Source organism: Mobula birostris, chromosome 1 (genome assembly GCF_030028105.1).
Source record: "Mobula birostris isolate sMobBir1 chromosome 1, sMobBir1.hap1, whole genome shotgun sequence".
In the NCBI taxonomy this organism is placed as follows: domain Eukaryota; kingdom Metazoa; phylum Chordata; class Chondrichthyes; order Myliobatiformes; family Myliobatidae; genus Mobula; species Mobula birostris.
The window spans coordinates 101,325,163-101,342,158 of NC_092370.1; the positions used below are offsets into that span (position 1 = coordinate 101,325,163).

At 40.5% G+C, this 16,996-nt stretch overlaps 1 protein-coding gene across 2 annotated transcripts in view; it reads left to right on the top strand.

Moving 5' to 3' along the window:
* fam135b (family with sequence similarity 135 member B) overlaps window positions 1–16,996 on the top strand; it is a 392,129-nt gene that overhangs the window by 356,781 nt on the left and 18,352 nt on the right. For both annotated transcript variants that reach the window (XM_072259585.1, XM_072259586.1), the window contains 2 exons: window positions 3,951–4,048; window positions 14,357–14,508. In XM_072259585.1, coding sequence (XP_072115686.1) covers window positions 3,951–4,048; window positions 14,357–14,508 — 250 coding nt within the window. The remainder of the gene's footprint in view (window positions 1–3,950; window positions 4,049–14,356; window positions 14,509–16,996) is intronic.

A 16,996-nucleotide genomic window follows, 5' to 3' on the forward strand; every position in this document is an offset into this window, starting at 1 on the left:
CACCAGCTCATACTCCTCCTCCCTCACCTCTTCTCAGGGCCCCAAACAGCCCTTCCAAGTGAGGCAACACTTCACCTGGGAATCTGCTGGGGTCATCTGTTGTGCCCAGTGCTCCCAATGCAGACTCCTCTACATTAGTGAGACCCGTCATAAATTGGGGGACTGCTTCATCAAGCACCTCTACCCTATCTGCCACAGTGTCCAAACATTTCAATTCCCATTCTGACACGTCGATCCATGACCTCCTTGTGTGCCAAGAAGTGGCCACACTCAAGATGGAGGAGCAACACCTTATATTTCATCTGAATAGCCTCCAACCTGATTGCATGAATATTGATTTCTCCTTCTATTTAAAAAAAATCCCCCCTTCCTCTATTCCCCACTCTGATCCTTTCCCTCTTCTCAGCTGCCTGTCATTTCCACCCTCCCCCCCCACCCCCCGGTCCTCTCCTCCTTCCTTTTCTCCTATGGTCCACTCTGCTCTCCCATCTGATTCCTTCTTCTCTGGCCCTTGACCTTTCCCACCCACCTGGCTTCACCTATCACCTTCCAGCTAGCCTCCTTCCCCTCCCCTGCCTTTTCACCTTCCCCCTTCCTTCTCAGTCCTGAAGAAAGATCTCGGCCCGAAATGTTGACTGTTTATTCATTTCCATAGAAGCTGTCTGACCTGCTGAGTTCCTCCAGCATTTTGTGTGTTACTTCATATGTATAAGTTCATCAACAAATAACTACAAACTCTTCTCTCAGAATTGCTGATGATTTCTGCAATGCCCCTCAACACCAGAGCACATCTCCACACTCACATGTGCAAGTTGCTGTGTATCTCTGAATTACTTGTTTACTTGTTTCTCGGCCGAAATGCATTTGCGACCATCTCCAATTACTTTAGTCCGCAGGTTTGGCCAGTGATGGATAGATTGCAACAGACAATCAATGTCACCCAACGCTGTTGCTTAGGTGATTCTAAAATATGGGGCATTGATGGAAAAAATGGAGAGCTCTGTGTGAGGGAAGAGTTTGACTGATTTTAGAGTCAGTCAAAAGGTCAGTACAACATGTGGTCCAATGAATATGTTTTCTGAATTAGTACCCTCATGTCTTGGAAGCCCATTCCCATTACTTTTTGTACCTTCCTCCTTCCCTCCCATGTTCATGCCAGAACACAGGGACATCTGCACAGTACTTAAAAAAAAGCAGTCTTCTGACTGATTAGGTACTTCTATGTATTGTGGCTTATAACTAGATCATCACTTTTCTCAGACAAAAAGAAACATTTCTCACAGTGAGACAACTCAGAGACCTTATTATCTAAAAAAGAAATCAAGCCATATCGTGTTAATGGGCTGAGTCTATCACTGTCAAATTAGCAGTAAGGTCTCCACTGCTGCTCTAATTAACCCTTTTCATTGGCCCTGCTGCATTCACTCAAAGTTATCATCCAGCTGGATGAAACGTTTTCACATTTGGGGAAAATCTACACGGACTGTCTTTAAGCAGCAGTTATAGAGCATTCGAGAACAGCACCTTGCATTCATTTGGCTGATAGGGAAGAGAGTAACTTGGTGTGCTTCTTAGTGAAATCAGACTGAAAGAAATAATGATACAAAGGGCTGGATTGCCCAACCTTATCTCTGTTGGCCAGCCTTGATCTCATCAGCTCTGTTCACACTTGCGGAAACCTTATTAGGAAACCATTGATGGCCTACTACATTATTGATTATGTTCATTGGCTTAGGGAGGTTGGTCCCATGATGACATCTTGTGTTAAATCTGTAACTTCTTTTGTTTTATAGATGACTCTCATAGAAATCCTTGTGGAGGCTTGTCGGTTATGCACTTCTGCTTAGTGGGGAATGGCACCCCTACTTGCTATCCCCTCTTCCATCTGCCCCACCCCCAAAATAAACACGGCTGAGGAATATCCTGGAGTTTATTTATCGATCAAGGAGGAACTTGGTGTGTGAAGAACATGTCAAACCTTGAAGTAGATGGGCTACAGCAGGAGACCACTTACCTACAGAAATACATTTAATGGCCACTTTATTAGGTATAGGAGGTACCTAATAAATTAGCTACTGAGTGTAACTTCTGTCTTTGTCTACTCAATCACTCAAAATACCTGTGTGTTGATGGATATTTTGGGCAAACAGTTATATGGACGTCATTTTCCAATCATGTGTGGAGTTTCAGTCTGAGCTGTATGTATGTGTCTTCCACTACTAAATGCTTCTTAGCATTTGGCAATCTCAGCAGAGCTGGATCACTGAATGGCAGGGCCAGATGCTGAGGTAAAGGCTGGGAGGTTCCAGCTGACAGCAGTGCAGTGAGGCGCCATGCAGAGGGCGTGCTGTCAGAAGGTTGTGAGCTTAGTGATCAGCAATCTATTCCATTGATCCAGCTCTCCACCAGAACCAAAGGCAAGACCTGACAAATAGTTCCCTCTGCAGGTCAGATGATCCAGCTCACTTTTTGGGAATTTACAAGGAAATAGCCTGACGTGTTTTGGAGGAATCATAATAGAATGGATAATAATGTTTAGAAAGGTATAAAGTTGGTACAAGGCATTATTTTCTTAGAGGAGAAATAGTTAGAGGAAAATAAGCACTATGACCAGAGAGCTAAGAGAAAATATACACAAACAGTGATAATATACACAAAAAGATAAAGATAACACTATTTTCTTTAACAATTAGGAGTTTGGTGTTATTATTTTGTCTTAGGCCCAGCACATAAGTGCAATTACGAAGGAAGCATGACAGTGCCTCTACTTAGCAGTTTGCAGATATTCAGCATAACCATCGAAAACTTTGACAAACTTCTATAGATGTGTATTGGAGAGTATATAGACTGACTGCATCACAGCATTGTAAGGAAACACCAAAGCCCTTGAACAGAAAATCCTACAGAATGTAGTGGATACAGCCCAGTCCATCACAGGTCTATCCCTCCCAACTATTCAGCACATCTTAGTGAAGCACTGTCACAGGAAAGCAGCATCCATCATCAAGGACCCCACCACTCAGGACATGCTCTATTTTTGCTGCTGCCACCAGGAAGAAGGTAGAGGAGCCTCAGGACTCACATCACCTAGTTCAGGAACAGTTATCACCCCTCAACCATCAGGCTCTTGAACCAAAGGGGATAACTTCACTTGCCCTATCACTGAACTGTTCTCACACCTAATGGACTCACTAACAAGGACTTTTCATCTCATGTTCTTGATATTTATTGCTTATTTATTTAATATTATTATTTCTTATTTTTGTATTTACAAATTTTGTTGTTTTGGCACTCTGGTTGAATGTTCTAGTTTGGCAGTCTTTTATTGTTTCTGTTATGGTTATTATTCTATTGATGTATTGAGTATACCAACAAGAAAATGAATCTCATGGTTGATGTATGTACTTTGATAATAAAGTTTCCTTTGAACTTTGAGTAATTCAGTATCTGATCAGAATCAGGGTTCTTATGACTGACGTATAGTATGAAATACAATTTGTTGTTTTGCAGGAGCAGTGCAGTGCAATACATAAATATGTACTATAAATTACAGTAAGAATATTAACAAAATACAGTGCAAAAAGAGCTAAATGGTGAGCTGGTATTCCTGGGTTCAGCAATCTGATGATTATATGTATGATACTACGCTGAATTCATTGAGTACTTAATGAAATGTTGTTATTTGCTGAATTCTTCCACGTGGAATTAGATCATTCAATTTTAGATAAACGATGGGAGGGAATGGTGAGCTAGGGATTGAAAGTGGTCTAAATTCTGTTTTGTTTATTTACGCGGAGCTAAAATGAAAAGTTATCTCTTTTATGGCAATACCATCAGCTTTCCGCCCTTGAAATATATGTGCTGTCTGGTGAATCAAGACAGATGGTTATCTCAGTTCTTTGACCAGAATGACATTGCCACTGTTTTGTTTTGAATCCATTTGACTGCAGAGTGATACCTTTGCTGATTTTGATACAATGACGGATCGACTCTTGGACGAGATTGTTCAACACATCCACCTCTACAATCTGACGATATCCAGGATAAGGTAACAGATCTGGTCTCTTACTTGATACATAATTGTCCATCTGCAAACTATTCATATCTATCAGTGAAAAGTGGAAATCATGAGATATGTAAAAAGAATGTTTTGAAGCACTTGAGGTAATACATCCAAAGTCAAAAAATAAGCATGAGGGGGGATGCATTCAACATCATTTTATGGTGAAACCAATCCCATAGCACGGAAATGGCTGGCTGTTCTAATATAAACCATCAACATTCACCTATCTAAATAGAAGCAAGCACAGGACTTCCACAACGCCTTGTTAAACATAGAATTCCTGAATGTCAGAGTAAATTTGGAATGTTGAATCAATTTGCTCTGTAGTGGTGTGCTATCTTGATGAAATACTCTAATTCCTTTGGTCAGACCTAACGGAGATCCACAATCCCATAGATTTCAATGGGGAGAGTAGCCCTTGGCCGGAAAGCAAAGAGGAGGATAGGTTCCTTTTTAAATTATTTCTGTTGGATTTATTTGTCTATTTTTGGAGTTTTTGTCTCTCTTAAAAACTTTAATAAGGCTATGGTTATTTGCATTTCAAATTAGATATTTATGATAACATATATTCTTAGTTTGAAATATTTGAGAAAATATTAAGTAATCTTCGTTTTTTACAGGCTGGACAGGTGCGGTGGTCTTTTACCAGCCGTCAGTGTTTCTAAGGTCTTTCAGGGGCAGGGTTTCTGAGTTTGCCAGCAGATAACCCCCAGAAGTCCTGGGCACTTTTATCATAATCTAGGCTCTTTACATTTGGGTCATGTAAGTACAGGTTTAGTAAGATTTAGGCTACAGTTCTGTGTGGTACACCAATGCCAGTAAGATTCACCACAGTTGACAGCTTTATCAAACAGCTTCAGTACCAGGGGTACAGTGAGAGCACGAGAGTTACATTACCAGTCCAGTAATCCAGAGGTAGAGATCAACAATGTAAAGCCCCGTTGTCATGATTCCACCATGAGAACCAGGCTAAATAGAAATCAAACTGCTGGAAGAGCACAGTGGGCTCAGTAGCATTTGTGAAGGAAAAGGGATGAGCAATACTTCAGGAGCAGAATCTCCAACCAATACATCGACCATCCACTCTTGCCAATCACCCCAGTGAGTCCTGCCAGCTGTTTGGTTTTTCACTCCATATTCCAGCATCTGCAGTCCCTTGTGTTTCCAACTACAGAAAGTAAGGGTAGTTAATAAACTGGATCGAAAAAAATGCTAGCCATGTCCAGATTCTGGAAAAACATTTTTTAAAAACTTCCAAGTATTTATGTTTTAAAGTATTCTCAGCAATTGCAACTTCTTGTATAAACGCTCAATTTTACTGAGAGTTCCAAAATTAAAGAAATAGCTCCAGTAAAGGAAGTCAAGGTGATCGACTAATTATTGCTGGGAAAATAAGCAGGTTAAATAGCGTTGGGCCTGAAAAGGTTAAGTCCAAATCCTAATCAAAATTGTGTCTGCAGCCACTTTTAAATTGGAGTTAAACTGATAGATAGCTGTACCTGTGTCACTGGCAAAGACTTCAATGTAGGAACTGAGACAAGAGAATGTGATCATGGGGAGTTAACGAACAGAAGGCTGGGAGGTAGTAAATAGGGTGAAGTGGAGGAAGGAGTAGCGACAATTCCAATGGGGACAGAAAAATCAAGAAGGAGGGGAAGCAATCAGGAATGACCAGTAACAATCCCCCGGGCTAATGTGAAGCTATCGCTTTCTTCCTGACTCCAACTTCTTGTTGCTAGTGGCTGCTGATTACGTCACATGTAAACATGGTTGTACTGGCCTCAGAAGGACCAGGAAGAATGACAACCCTGAACGAATATTCAATTATTAGTCATTTGTTTTTTGAGGTGCTGCTTTCAGACCATTTCCATTAGCAAAGTGTTATTAAGATCATTTGTAAACTGTATGACATTGGAGGAAGTTACAAAGTGTGCCACCATGATAGGTGATTGATATAAATAAGCTGCTCAACCACTTCCCAGATTAATCACTCCAAGGGCGTAGACAGTCCTGGTTTTATAGAGCATGTTATGTTGTATAATGCCTTACTTTTCCAGCAGGCTGAACACTCCACTGACTGTGGATATCAATCTCCCAAATGCTGAACGTGATTACAAATCTAGTTTAAGCTACTGAGGTGAAAGTTACTTTAGTCTGTTGCCTGCAAGGCTGCAATGGGTAATTGGAAAAGTTCAATCTAGTTTTGAGTAGCCTTGGGCACACATAATGGGAGTATTCTTAATTTACCACTAGTTGTCGCATCCACTCAGATGCCTGATGTGGAGAAACTTGAGGTTATCCACTTTGATGGGAAGATTAGAGAAGTGGAGTATTGCATAATGGAGAGAAAATACAGAATTCTCTGTGCCTTTGTGTATATACTGTAGAAAAGAAAATTAGGATGCAGGTACAGCAAAGAATTAGGAAGACAACTGAATTAATGGCCTTTGTTGCACTGCATATAAAAATAGGGAATTATGACCACGTCTTATTGGGTACAGTCAGCCCCCACCAAGTTTACTGTATGTAAATTTGGTCTCCTTATTGAAGGAAGGATATATTTGTAGTGGCAGCATTTAAGAGAAGATTCCACTAGGATTATTGCTGGGGTGAAGGGATTGTCTTACGAGGAAAGACAGGAAGGTTGAGGCTATTCTCACTAGAGTTTAGAAGAATGAGAGATGATTCTGTTGAGGGGGATTGACAGGGTGGTGCAGAAGCAATATTTCCATTCATGGGTAACAAAGGATGTGGTTTTGTCATTCATCCATTTTGCAAAGAAATTTCTTTGGAGTAACTGTCAGAACGAGTTCCCCTAGTCCTCACCTGCCACCCCTTGAGACTTTGCATCCAACACATCATTCTCTGCAACCGCCATCTCCAAAGGGATCCTACCACCAAACATATCTTCATTCCCCGCCTCTGCTTTCCACAGGAATTGCTCCCTCCATGATTCCCTTGTCCGTTTGTCTCTCCCACTAATCTCCCTCCTGGCACTAATCACTGCAAGCAGCCAAAGTGCGACACCTGCCGATTCACTTGTTCCATTCAGGGCCCCAAGCAGCAAATCTGGTAGGATAGCCAATTATGTGCGGTGCCCTCAATGTGCCCTCCCCTAAATTAGTGAGACCCATCATAAGTTGGGGAACTGCTTTGTCAAGCACCTTTGCACCAGCCAAAATCAAAACTTTCTAGTGATCAAACATTTACATTCTGATTCACATTCCCGTTCCAACACGTTGGTCCATGGCCTCCTCTTATACCACAGTGAGGCCACCCTCAGGGCAGAGGAGTAACACATATTTCATCCGATAGCCTCCAACCTGATAGTATGAATATTGATTCCTCCTTCCAGTAAAAAAAAAGTTTCTCTCCCCTCCCTTCTTCTATTCCCAACTCTGGCCTCTTACCCCTTCTCACCTGCCTGTCGCATCTCCTTGGGTCCCTTTCTCCAATGGCCCACTCTTGGGTCCTCTTTTCCTTTTTCCTATGGCCCACCCTCCTCTCCTATCAGATTCCTTCCTCCCCAGTCCTTTATCTTTCCTACCCACCCGGCTACACCTATCACCTTCTAGCTATCTTCCTTCCTCTCCCCCCACCTTTTTATTCTGGCATCTTCCCCTTCCTTTCTAGTCCTGAAGAAGAGTCCTGGCCCGAAACATTGACTGTTAATTCATTTCCATTGATGCTGCCTGACCTTCTCAGTTCCTCCAGCATTGTGTGTGTGTGTGTGTGTGTGTGTGTGTGTGTGTGTGTGTGTGTTGCTTTGGATTAACAGGATCTGCAGAATTTCTCGTGTTTATGATTACACAGGGACAGAACCTTTGTTGGGATTCAACATGTTAGTCGTGTAGACAATGTACAGCTAAAAGCAAATCTGTGCTACTTTGTGCAACAAATTTTAAAAATTATTTTAAGGCCAGTGTGAAGTACTTTTTTGTATTCCCACACATATTTTGTGGTGGCGGTTCAGGGTGTCTATTGCATTGTGGCCAGGCCATTGGAGGCATCCAACCACTCTACTTCTGACAGGAGAACTGGCACTAATGAAGATCAGGCATGATTGCAGTTTTAAGCTACAGGCGGCTTGAGATGCAGTATTTCTCCTCTCTCTCATGTTTCAGAGAATCATGGGGTGTGGTGTTGAGAGGACTAACACCATTCATAACTTTTGCCTTCCCTTCATGTTGAGATATTTCTGCAGTTGGTGTGCCCTGTCACATAAACAGGCCTTTTGGCCCATCTCATCTCTGCCTCCCAAGTTGCTTATTTAAGCTAGCCCCATTTGTTTATGTTTGACCTACATATATCCCTCCAGTGTAGGGATTCCCAATCTGAGATCCAAGGGCCCCTCAGTCAATGGTAATGCTCCATGGCATAAAAAAGGATGGGGACCTCAGCTCTAGTGATACTAGGGCTTCTAGCCATTTTTCAAAAATTTCTTCCATCCCAGAATTTGGATTGGAGTCACGTCTAGAACATCACAGACAATGCATTTAACCTTGGGGGAAAGAATTGGTCTAAAAGTGCAGCATTTGATTCCCATGGACTAGGTATCACCCCTCAATAGGAACGAAGCTCAGACTAGCAAAATATTGGAGCAAAAAGAGATGTGCCAATCTGCAGCAGTTATGTCAGATGTTGAGTAAAGCAATATATCAAAAATAAAATTAACCAGCACGAGTGCCTTTGGGAAGAATTGCTATCAAGTTACGGTGATCCACCATGTCCTTTGTCATGAAGTGATGGATAGCTCATAAAAATCATTTCATGTTAGATTGTCTAAAATGTTTTACCTGCAAATTGTTTGGCTCCATTTTACAGACCATTCACTGCCTCTCCTCCATGTCTCTCCTGAGACAAGTCCAAGTGGGCAAGATAGATTATATCCAGTTCAGTCAGCAAGCATCACTTTCTGTGTAACTGTTGATTGAGGAGTTATGTGAAAGGAATGGTAATCTTTGAAGCACAAGTGATTGTCTCACTCCCAACGGTAAATCATTTCTTTCTTTTCTCCATCAAAATGAAAAGAAACAATTTTCAATATGATTTTTTTTCTAATGAAATGGAGAATAATTGTTGGCAATGATTTATTGCTGAGGATAATGTTACACTACACATAGCTGAATTGTTTGCACTTCCAAGGCTCATAATTTACTGCATTTCAAATGGGATGTAATGACTATAGGGAGTATATTTTATTTGCTGTAGTCCTTTTTCTAATTAAAGCTAAGTACATTTATAAAATTGTCCTTCTAGATTTACATTCAAAGTCATACGTCTACAGTTTTAGATAATAGGACATCATGAACCAGATATAAACTTCCACCATTTTGATCCTTGCAGCGCTATAGAGAGCCTGAGCCCTTGAGTAGACATTCTCAGTAAATAGGGGACTTCAGGTTCTTTTGAAGTCATCTATACAAAGTAAGTTCCTTGAACCAATAGCATACAGGGAAGTTGGATCTATGTCAAGTCCACTAACTAGAGACAAAGTGATGGTCACAGTTGAAAGGCATAAGTTTAAAAGAAACTGATAGAAGCAGGAGCTGATAGAAGCAGGAGTTTCAATTCTACATTAAAGGCATTGTCCAGCTCACATTCTGATTGTAAATTAGACTTTTTCCAATTGACCTCCACCACTATAATCCCCTTTATGTTCTTTATACTTCAACCATCGCCCTTCTAAAATTTTCTTGACCAGGCCAAGGTTCAGTGCCCTTTTCCTCATCGTTTAACCGAGGTCTGGAGCAACACATGCCAGAAACATGCATTGATTAATTATTTGTCTGAGATGGTTGTGTTACAGTTAGATCAGCATCATTCAGGAAAGTAGCAGGGCACTGTAAGAGGTCTGGATGCCAGTTGGTATTATGACTTGGTTCAGCGATGATGGCTGACACTATTTCCAAACAAGGTCAAAGTGTGACCATGGGTTGTAGTCACTGGTTGAGTTTCTGGACAGAGCCTAAAGTTTGCAGACTTTTTTCCCACATGCAAAAGGGAAGTTTCTTCATCAGTTTACCTGGAGACCATGCATGGTGTGGTAAATACAAGTGCTGTGGAGCTTGAAGCTAAAGACTCAAGAAAAGAGCTTGAATTCCCAGGTGCAGGTGTCAGGGCCACCTCTGATACTGTGCCAGGTACTCAGGACTCATCCAACACTGAAACTGGGTCCAGAACATTTTCCACATTTCCACGTCATTTGTTTATTAGATCTGTACCATTTCTCAGATTATTTCCTTTGTCTCATTCCCTTGTAATCTATTCTCTCACACATGCCCGTAACTCAACCCAATTCTCCTACCCTTCACTTAGCTACATGATTTCCATACACCAATTCACATACCAGTGCATCTTTGAGGCAGTGCAGGAGAATGACTGTGCAAACACCTGCAGAGACCGCACCAAAGATCTGCATTGAATCTGAATTGGTGGAGCTGAGAGGTACCGGCACTAACTGATGGAATTCATTGTGCCAATGAGATTCATTTAGTTAGGACCCACCCATTGTTGGGGATGTTGGTTACTGGACTAATTGTGCTTTTGAAGAGCTTTTCTGAAGGACTGTAAAATTCTGTGAATTATTACCCTTGCCAGGACACCCTCTAAACATTTAAATGTTAATGAGTATAGGGTGCCACAGTAGCGTAGCAGTTGGTGCAGTGCTATTACAGATTGGGGTGTCAGAGTTCAATTTTGTAAGGAGTGTGTATGTCCTTCCCACGACCATGTAGGTTTTCTCCGAGTGCTCCAGTTTCCTCCCACAGTATGGAGATATATAGGTTAGTAAGTTAGTTGTTCGTTGTAATTGTCCTGTGATTAAGCTGGTGTTAAACAGGTAGTTTAGTGGGCGATAGGGCTTGTTGTTTCAGAAAAGCCTGTTCTGCGCTGTATCTCTGAATGAATAAATAAATAAATGAGCAATACTTTTTTTCATTTGGACAGGTACATGGACAGGAAATGTTTAGAGGGGTATCAGCTCAGCTAAGTGCAGGAAAATAGAATAGCTTAGATGGGAATGCTGGTCAGCATGGGCCAAAGGGCATGTTGCCATGCTGTATGACCCTATGATGCCAAGAGACAGGACACATAACATGAACTCGGGGGATTTTCAGACAAAGAGGAAATCCTGCTAGTTCAGGTGGATTGGGAAATACCTGCCTTCAGTGATTGATGTGTGAACAGTGGCATTTCAATGTAAAACTTAACTTTTATGTATGTTTTGAGTTGCCTGATCAGGATTTAAACACACCAGCAAGACTTGGAGGCCAAGATGCACTTACTCCAACAGGCAGAATGCCAGTTCTCCTGCACATCTCTTCATTTGTGTGTACCTTCTGCTGAGGAGGAAAAAAAAGTGGAAAAATACATAATTCTACAATGGTTTGACCATTTCATTTATAAATCCCTGTGACTTATTTAATAAAACATACTTATTATATTTTGAAAGATAAAAACTTAAAGAAACAAAGGAAAGATACCAAGACATTTTACTGGAAAATAGATTCATACAGCACAGTAACAGTCCTTTGGCCCTTCATGTTTGTGCCATCAAACACTGATCAGTATTAATCCCATTTTATTCTGTTCACCTCCCTGCATGTTCTATCACTTTCCTACAGACTCTCTGTCATATCATCTCCAATTAGCCTATCACACCTTTGAGAAGTCAGAGCACCGGGAGGAAACCCATATTGTCTGGGAAAACATGCAAACTCCACACAGACAGAAGTTAAAATGGATCACAAGCTGCTGAGGCTGTCAATCAACAGCTCTGCATCAAATTAGGGCAGCACAGTAACAGAGCTAGTAATGAAACTTGTCAAGTTTATGACTGATTTTGCAAGGTTCATGCAGACAATTGCTTATCAAGGAACCCTGCTATTAGGAAGCAAATTAGAAAATTATAATAAGCAGTCAGTTGGAACTTTCGAAGCATATAATAGAGCTATGAAATAGGTGATCAAGGAAGACTATAGAAACAGACATAATGAATAATTTCCAAAAACAGTTCATGGAGCATTCAAACAAGAATGGATTAAGGCTTGAATGTGAAGACGGTTAATTGGGGTTGACTTATCAAAATTATCCTGGCTTCTGATCATTTGTACGATCACATGGTCTGTCAAGTTTCCTTCTTTTAAAGTTTAAAGTAAAATTTACTATTTGCAGTATAAACTCAATCTCCTGGGGAAAATTGTATGAAATAATTTGCTAATCTACTCACAATTAAGAGAATTAACCTGAAAGATGACCTAATCTGAGTGATGACACAGAAATGTTACCTTACAGAAGTTGAGAATGAACTACAGTATATAATCATAATCAATATATACACCATAGATTCTGCAGATACTGGACTCACAAAATACTGGAGGAACTCAGCAGGTCAGGCATCATCTGTGGAAGGAAATAAACAGACAGTATTTATTTAGAGAATTTATTTTATTTATTGAGATACAGCACAGAATAGGCCCTTCTGGTCCTTTGAACCACGCTATCAAGCAATCCCCCGATTTATTGCTACAAACTAACCTACCATCCGGTACATCTTTGGACTGTGGGAGGAAACTGGAGCACCCGGAGGAAACCCACGAGGTCAGGGGGAGAACATGCAAACTCCTTACAGACAGGAATTGAACCTGGGTCGCTGGTACTGTAAAGTGTTGTGCTGCCGTGCCGTCCCAATTTTGGGCCCTATGAAGGGGCTCAGCCCAAAGTGTTTACTGTTTATTTACCTCCATAGATGCTGCCTGACCTGCTGAGTTTTTCCAGTTTTTTGTGTGTATTTTACATAATGAATATTATAGCAGAAGGTCAGAAGCTTTGCTTGATGGCATCTGTTTTAAGAACTGTATTCAAGGAATAAAGAAAGGCTGAGAAAGTCACGGGAATATTGTTGCAGTCCAGTTACGATGAGTCCATATATGATCCACAAGCAAAGGAATGCTTGTCAAAGACGGAAAAAAGCAATTTAACACAAAGGAAACAGCGGCATTAAATGGTATATGGAACTTCAACTGTGCATCACAGTATAAACAGGACAAAGTGTACGTGCTTTCAGCCCTCAATGATGGAAAGCATTAATATTTCCAAAAAGACAGGCTGTTTTCTCTCTTCATTAGACGATGCAGCAGTACTCACTGCTGCTTCCCTCACTTGCAGGTTACATTGATTGTCAGCTCATTAACTAACACTGCAGTGCTTGGCTGAATGAGCAGGAGCCAGGATATTGCCATTGACATAACCACCATGTTGGCTACAGATGGTACAGCATATGGTGAAGTTCTGTAATTGTCCCTCCACAGACGTGGAGCCTGTGGAGACAATTGCTTCGCAGCAGTGCTGGTTAGGTGCTTCAGGAGCTGTATAATGGGAAATATAATCAATGTGGTTCATATGCCCGTGGATATGCCTTGGAAACATCAAAAGCAGCATAGCAAGTCAGTTGTGTCGTGCACTGCTTTCTGAGATGGAACAACACAAAATCATGCTGCTGCTCTGATATTCTTCCCCTCCGCCTCATGACTGTGGCAGATTTTCTCTTTCAAAAAGTGCAATGAACTACACCTTAACTATTATCTGAGATAATTTTTCTTAAACAAAAAAAACCCACCTTAACCTGTCTAGTTCTATGGTAGCCACATTTGTGAGAGCAGACAAAACACTATAGCTTACCAGGGGATCTGCTGTTTGTGTTTCATACTGCTTCTGTGAATGTGGTACCTGGAAGAGCACTTTCTCTCATACCTGCTCTATGTAAGGACAGGAGCAAGCCACTGAGTCTCTTCTACCGTTCAGTGTGAAACCAAACTCTAGGTACCCATTTTTGCACTATAATTTAGTAACAAGAGTTATTGTTGCGATCTACATATGACGAAGTCCATATATGATCCACTTTTATGTGACAAGTAAAGGAATACTTTCAGAGACATAGCAAAAACAGTTTAACACATAGGAACCAATGGCAATAAATGGTATGTAGAATTTTCATTATGCCCACAGTATTCACTGGATAGTGTATATCAAGAGATGTACAGGTATATATTCACTAGAAAATCCTAGACAATTATCTTGGGCTTTGTCTGATATTGCAAATTATGTGTCTCCTATGGATGTGAACCACTACCCTGTGGGATGTTAGATTTTGTGATTGAACCTTGATATGTATCTCCTGTCTTGGAAAATACTTAGCTCGTTAATTGTTAGTAGCACATATTCGTCATTCAGTGGAGTCATCATGGAATAAGTTTTGTCAAATCTGAACTCACTTCCTGTGTTTCCACGCAGTTTCATTGGCCACTCACTGGGCAACATCATCATCCGCTCCGTGCTGACACGACCAAGATTTCGGTGTTACCTCAACAAGCTGCATACGTTCCTATCGCTGTCTGGGCCACATCTGGGAACATTATATAATAACAGCACACTGGTTAGCACAGGTATGTTGGGGGATAAAGTAATGCTGAGCTTGTAAAAATAATGGAAATACAGTGGGTGTTTTGGTTATGAGTGAGACTCTGTTAGTAGATATTTTGAAAGATCTGAATTGACTTATTAAATAAATTATGAGTAATAATTCTAATGCAGCTAGTAAGAAACACTTTAAACTTTCCACATACATGTTAAACACACTTTGCTCTACTGTCTATCAATGTGCTAAATTACTGATAAACAAACTTACTTTTCATTCTGCAATAAATTGTGTACTGAAGGCTAATTCCATAATCTTCCCTGACCACTTACTTAGATTAAAACAAACTATGGATATCCTTAATATCAGTTTAATAACACCTTCCAAACCAAACCCAATATATATGTTAATATACTCATCTTCATCTCACTTTTGTCACTGATGAGACCAGTGCCCAATAGTTTGTCATCTTTTCCCATCTCCACCTTCAACAAGTATGTTCCATGTTCTTACACCAATTAAAAAATATTTGAGCTTTCTATTTTCCCTAACAATAGTAGAGGAGGACCTCAGAGTTTTCCATGGCATGCTCCAACTGTGTCCTGTCCTTGGCTATTTACTTAGTCTTGAGCATAACCCCCTGAAGCCTCTCTGCATCCTCCTCAAAGCCCACACTGCCACCTAGCCATGTATCACCATGTGTTCCTTCCCCCAGAGTACATTCAGTGGTACAGTTCTGAACACCAGCAGAGCTCTCTCCAGTGCTCTGGACTTCATCCAGCACCTTAATTAGCATTATTCAAATCAGTTACCTAGCTTTTATTTCATTTTATATTTTTTGCACAAATTAGGCACAACGTTCCTTAAATTGTAACACTCAAAATACTTAATTAGCTTTACTTGGGACTTTGATCATGAGATTATTAACATGCTATATAAATGAACTGACTTTCAATGTAACCATTCTTAACTGTCAAATAAGATATGATGAGGAACAGTGATGGACATTATTGAGTGCCATTGATCATTTTAAATAACAATCTGATGCCTTCTTTTATAATCCCATACACTGCTCTAGTAGATTTGGAGCCCTCATAACCAAGGTACCAGCTAGGGGGCATCATCATCAAGGAGGAGAGAAGTCATAGACATAGATTTTTCTGTTATTATCTACGTGCAGTTAGCTAAATATTTTTGGCAAGCAAAATCCAAATTGCAGTCGCAACAGCTTGTCCCTCACTGAAGTGTTAAGAATCTACTTTCAGCAAATTCAATAAATAGAAACACCTTTTTTCAAAATCCTCTTTCTTCTTCTGCCTGAAAATAGAGGTATTTCTTGCCATTTTGTTGGAAACAAATGCTTGCTAATGAAAAGCATTGGAAGCAAGGTTAGAGAGTGCTGAGTATACACCAATCATTTAGCCATGATTGGAGACATTTGTACCAATAGTTTAGTACTAAAAAAATATAATCTATAAAATCCATTCAGAGGCTGATCAGATCTGAACAATCCTTTACCAAATCTCAGTTTATTCACGGCAATCTAACTGTCTATTTGCTGCAAGCACATGATCCTGGCATCTCTGAAATTTACAGTTTAATCCTTCTCAGAATGCTCAGGTTAAACTGCATCATATCTCTGTATAGGTGTCATGGTATCTCTGCTTTCACTGTCAAGTTTTGGGGGTGCTGAGGGATTCTGCTTTTCACCAGTCAGGTGGTCTACATAAAATAGTAACGCTAGCAAAAATAAGGGAAATATTTTGGGAGATTATTTGATTTATGTGTTCAAACATCAGATAATTCATTAGGTCCACAACCGACACTGCAGAAGTAAGGTACCTGAGGCATGGTGCCTGAAAGTGGTTGCTAGCATGATCTAACATTCCCAGAATGGATTTTATATGCAATTTGTGTATGAAACCAGGTGCAAATGAGTCAAATTTCTTGGCAAAAGTCTCCCTCTGTCACTTTTAATTTTAGTCACTGTCTGTCTCTTTCACTATGAGTGTATTTTTTTCTGTCACATTTTTGCTGTTTCTCCTGTAATGAATTTGGCTGCCTCACTCAATGCTGATGTTATGATTCCCGGGAAACACCTGCAGACAATTCTGCACTAATTGCCAAACTCATTCAGAGTGCCTCTGGTGTGAGGGAAATGGGAATGGTGCTCTGAAGCAGCAAGGGTTAAAATCACTTTCCCATGAGTCTGAGCAAGGCAGGCAAAGGAGGAACTGTTAAAACAAATTTCTAATCCCGGTGGTAAAGAACTGATTCTAATTATAATAGAATCCTCATTACCCACCATAATGGTAGAATGCTCAGCAAATTGTCAAAACTACACTGCTGATTACAAAACTGGGTAAGTCAATCTTGAGCACCATGGCTTTGAGAGACAGACTGTACATTAAACATCAGGCTAGATATGATATTAACAGCAGTTTTCCTTTCTCTATGTCTGAGAATCTGGACAGGTTATCCAATCTAGGATCACACTGGCCTCAGTGAAGTATAAA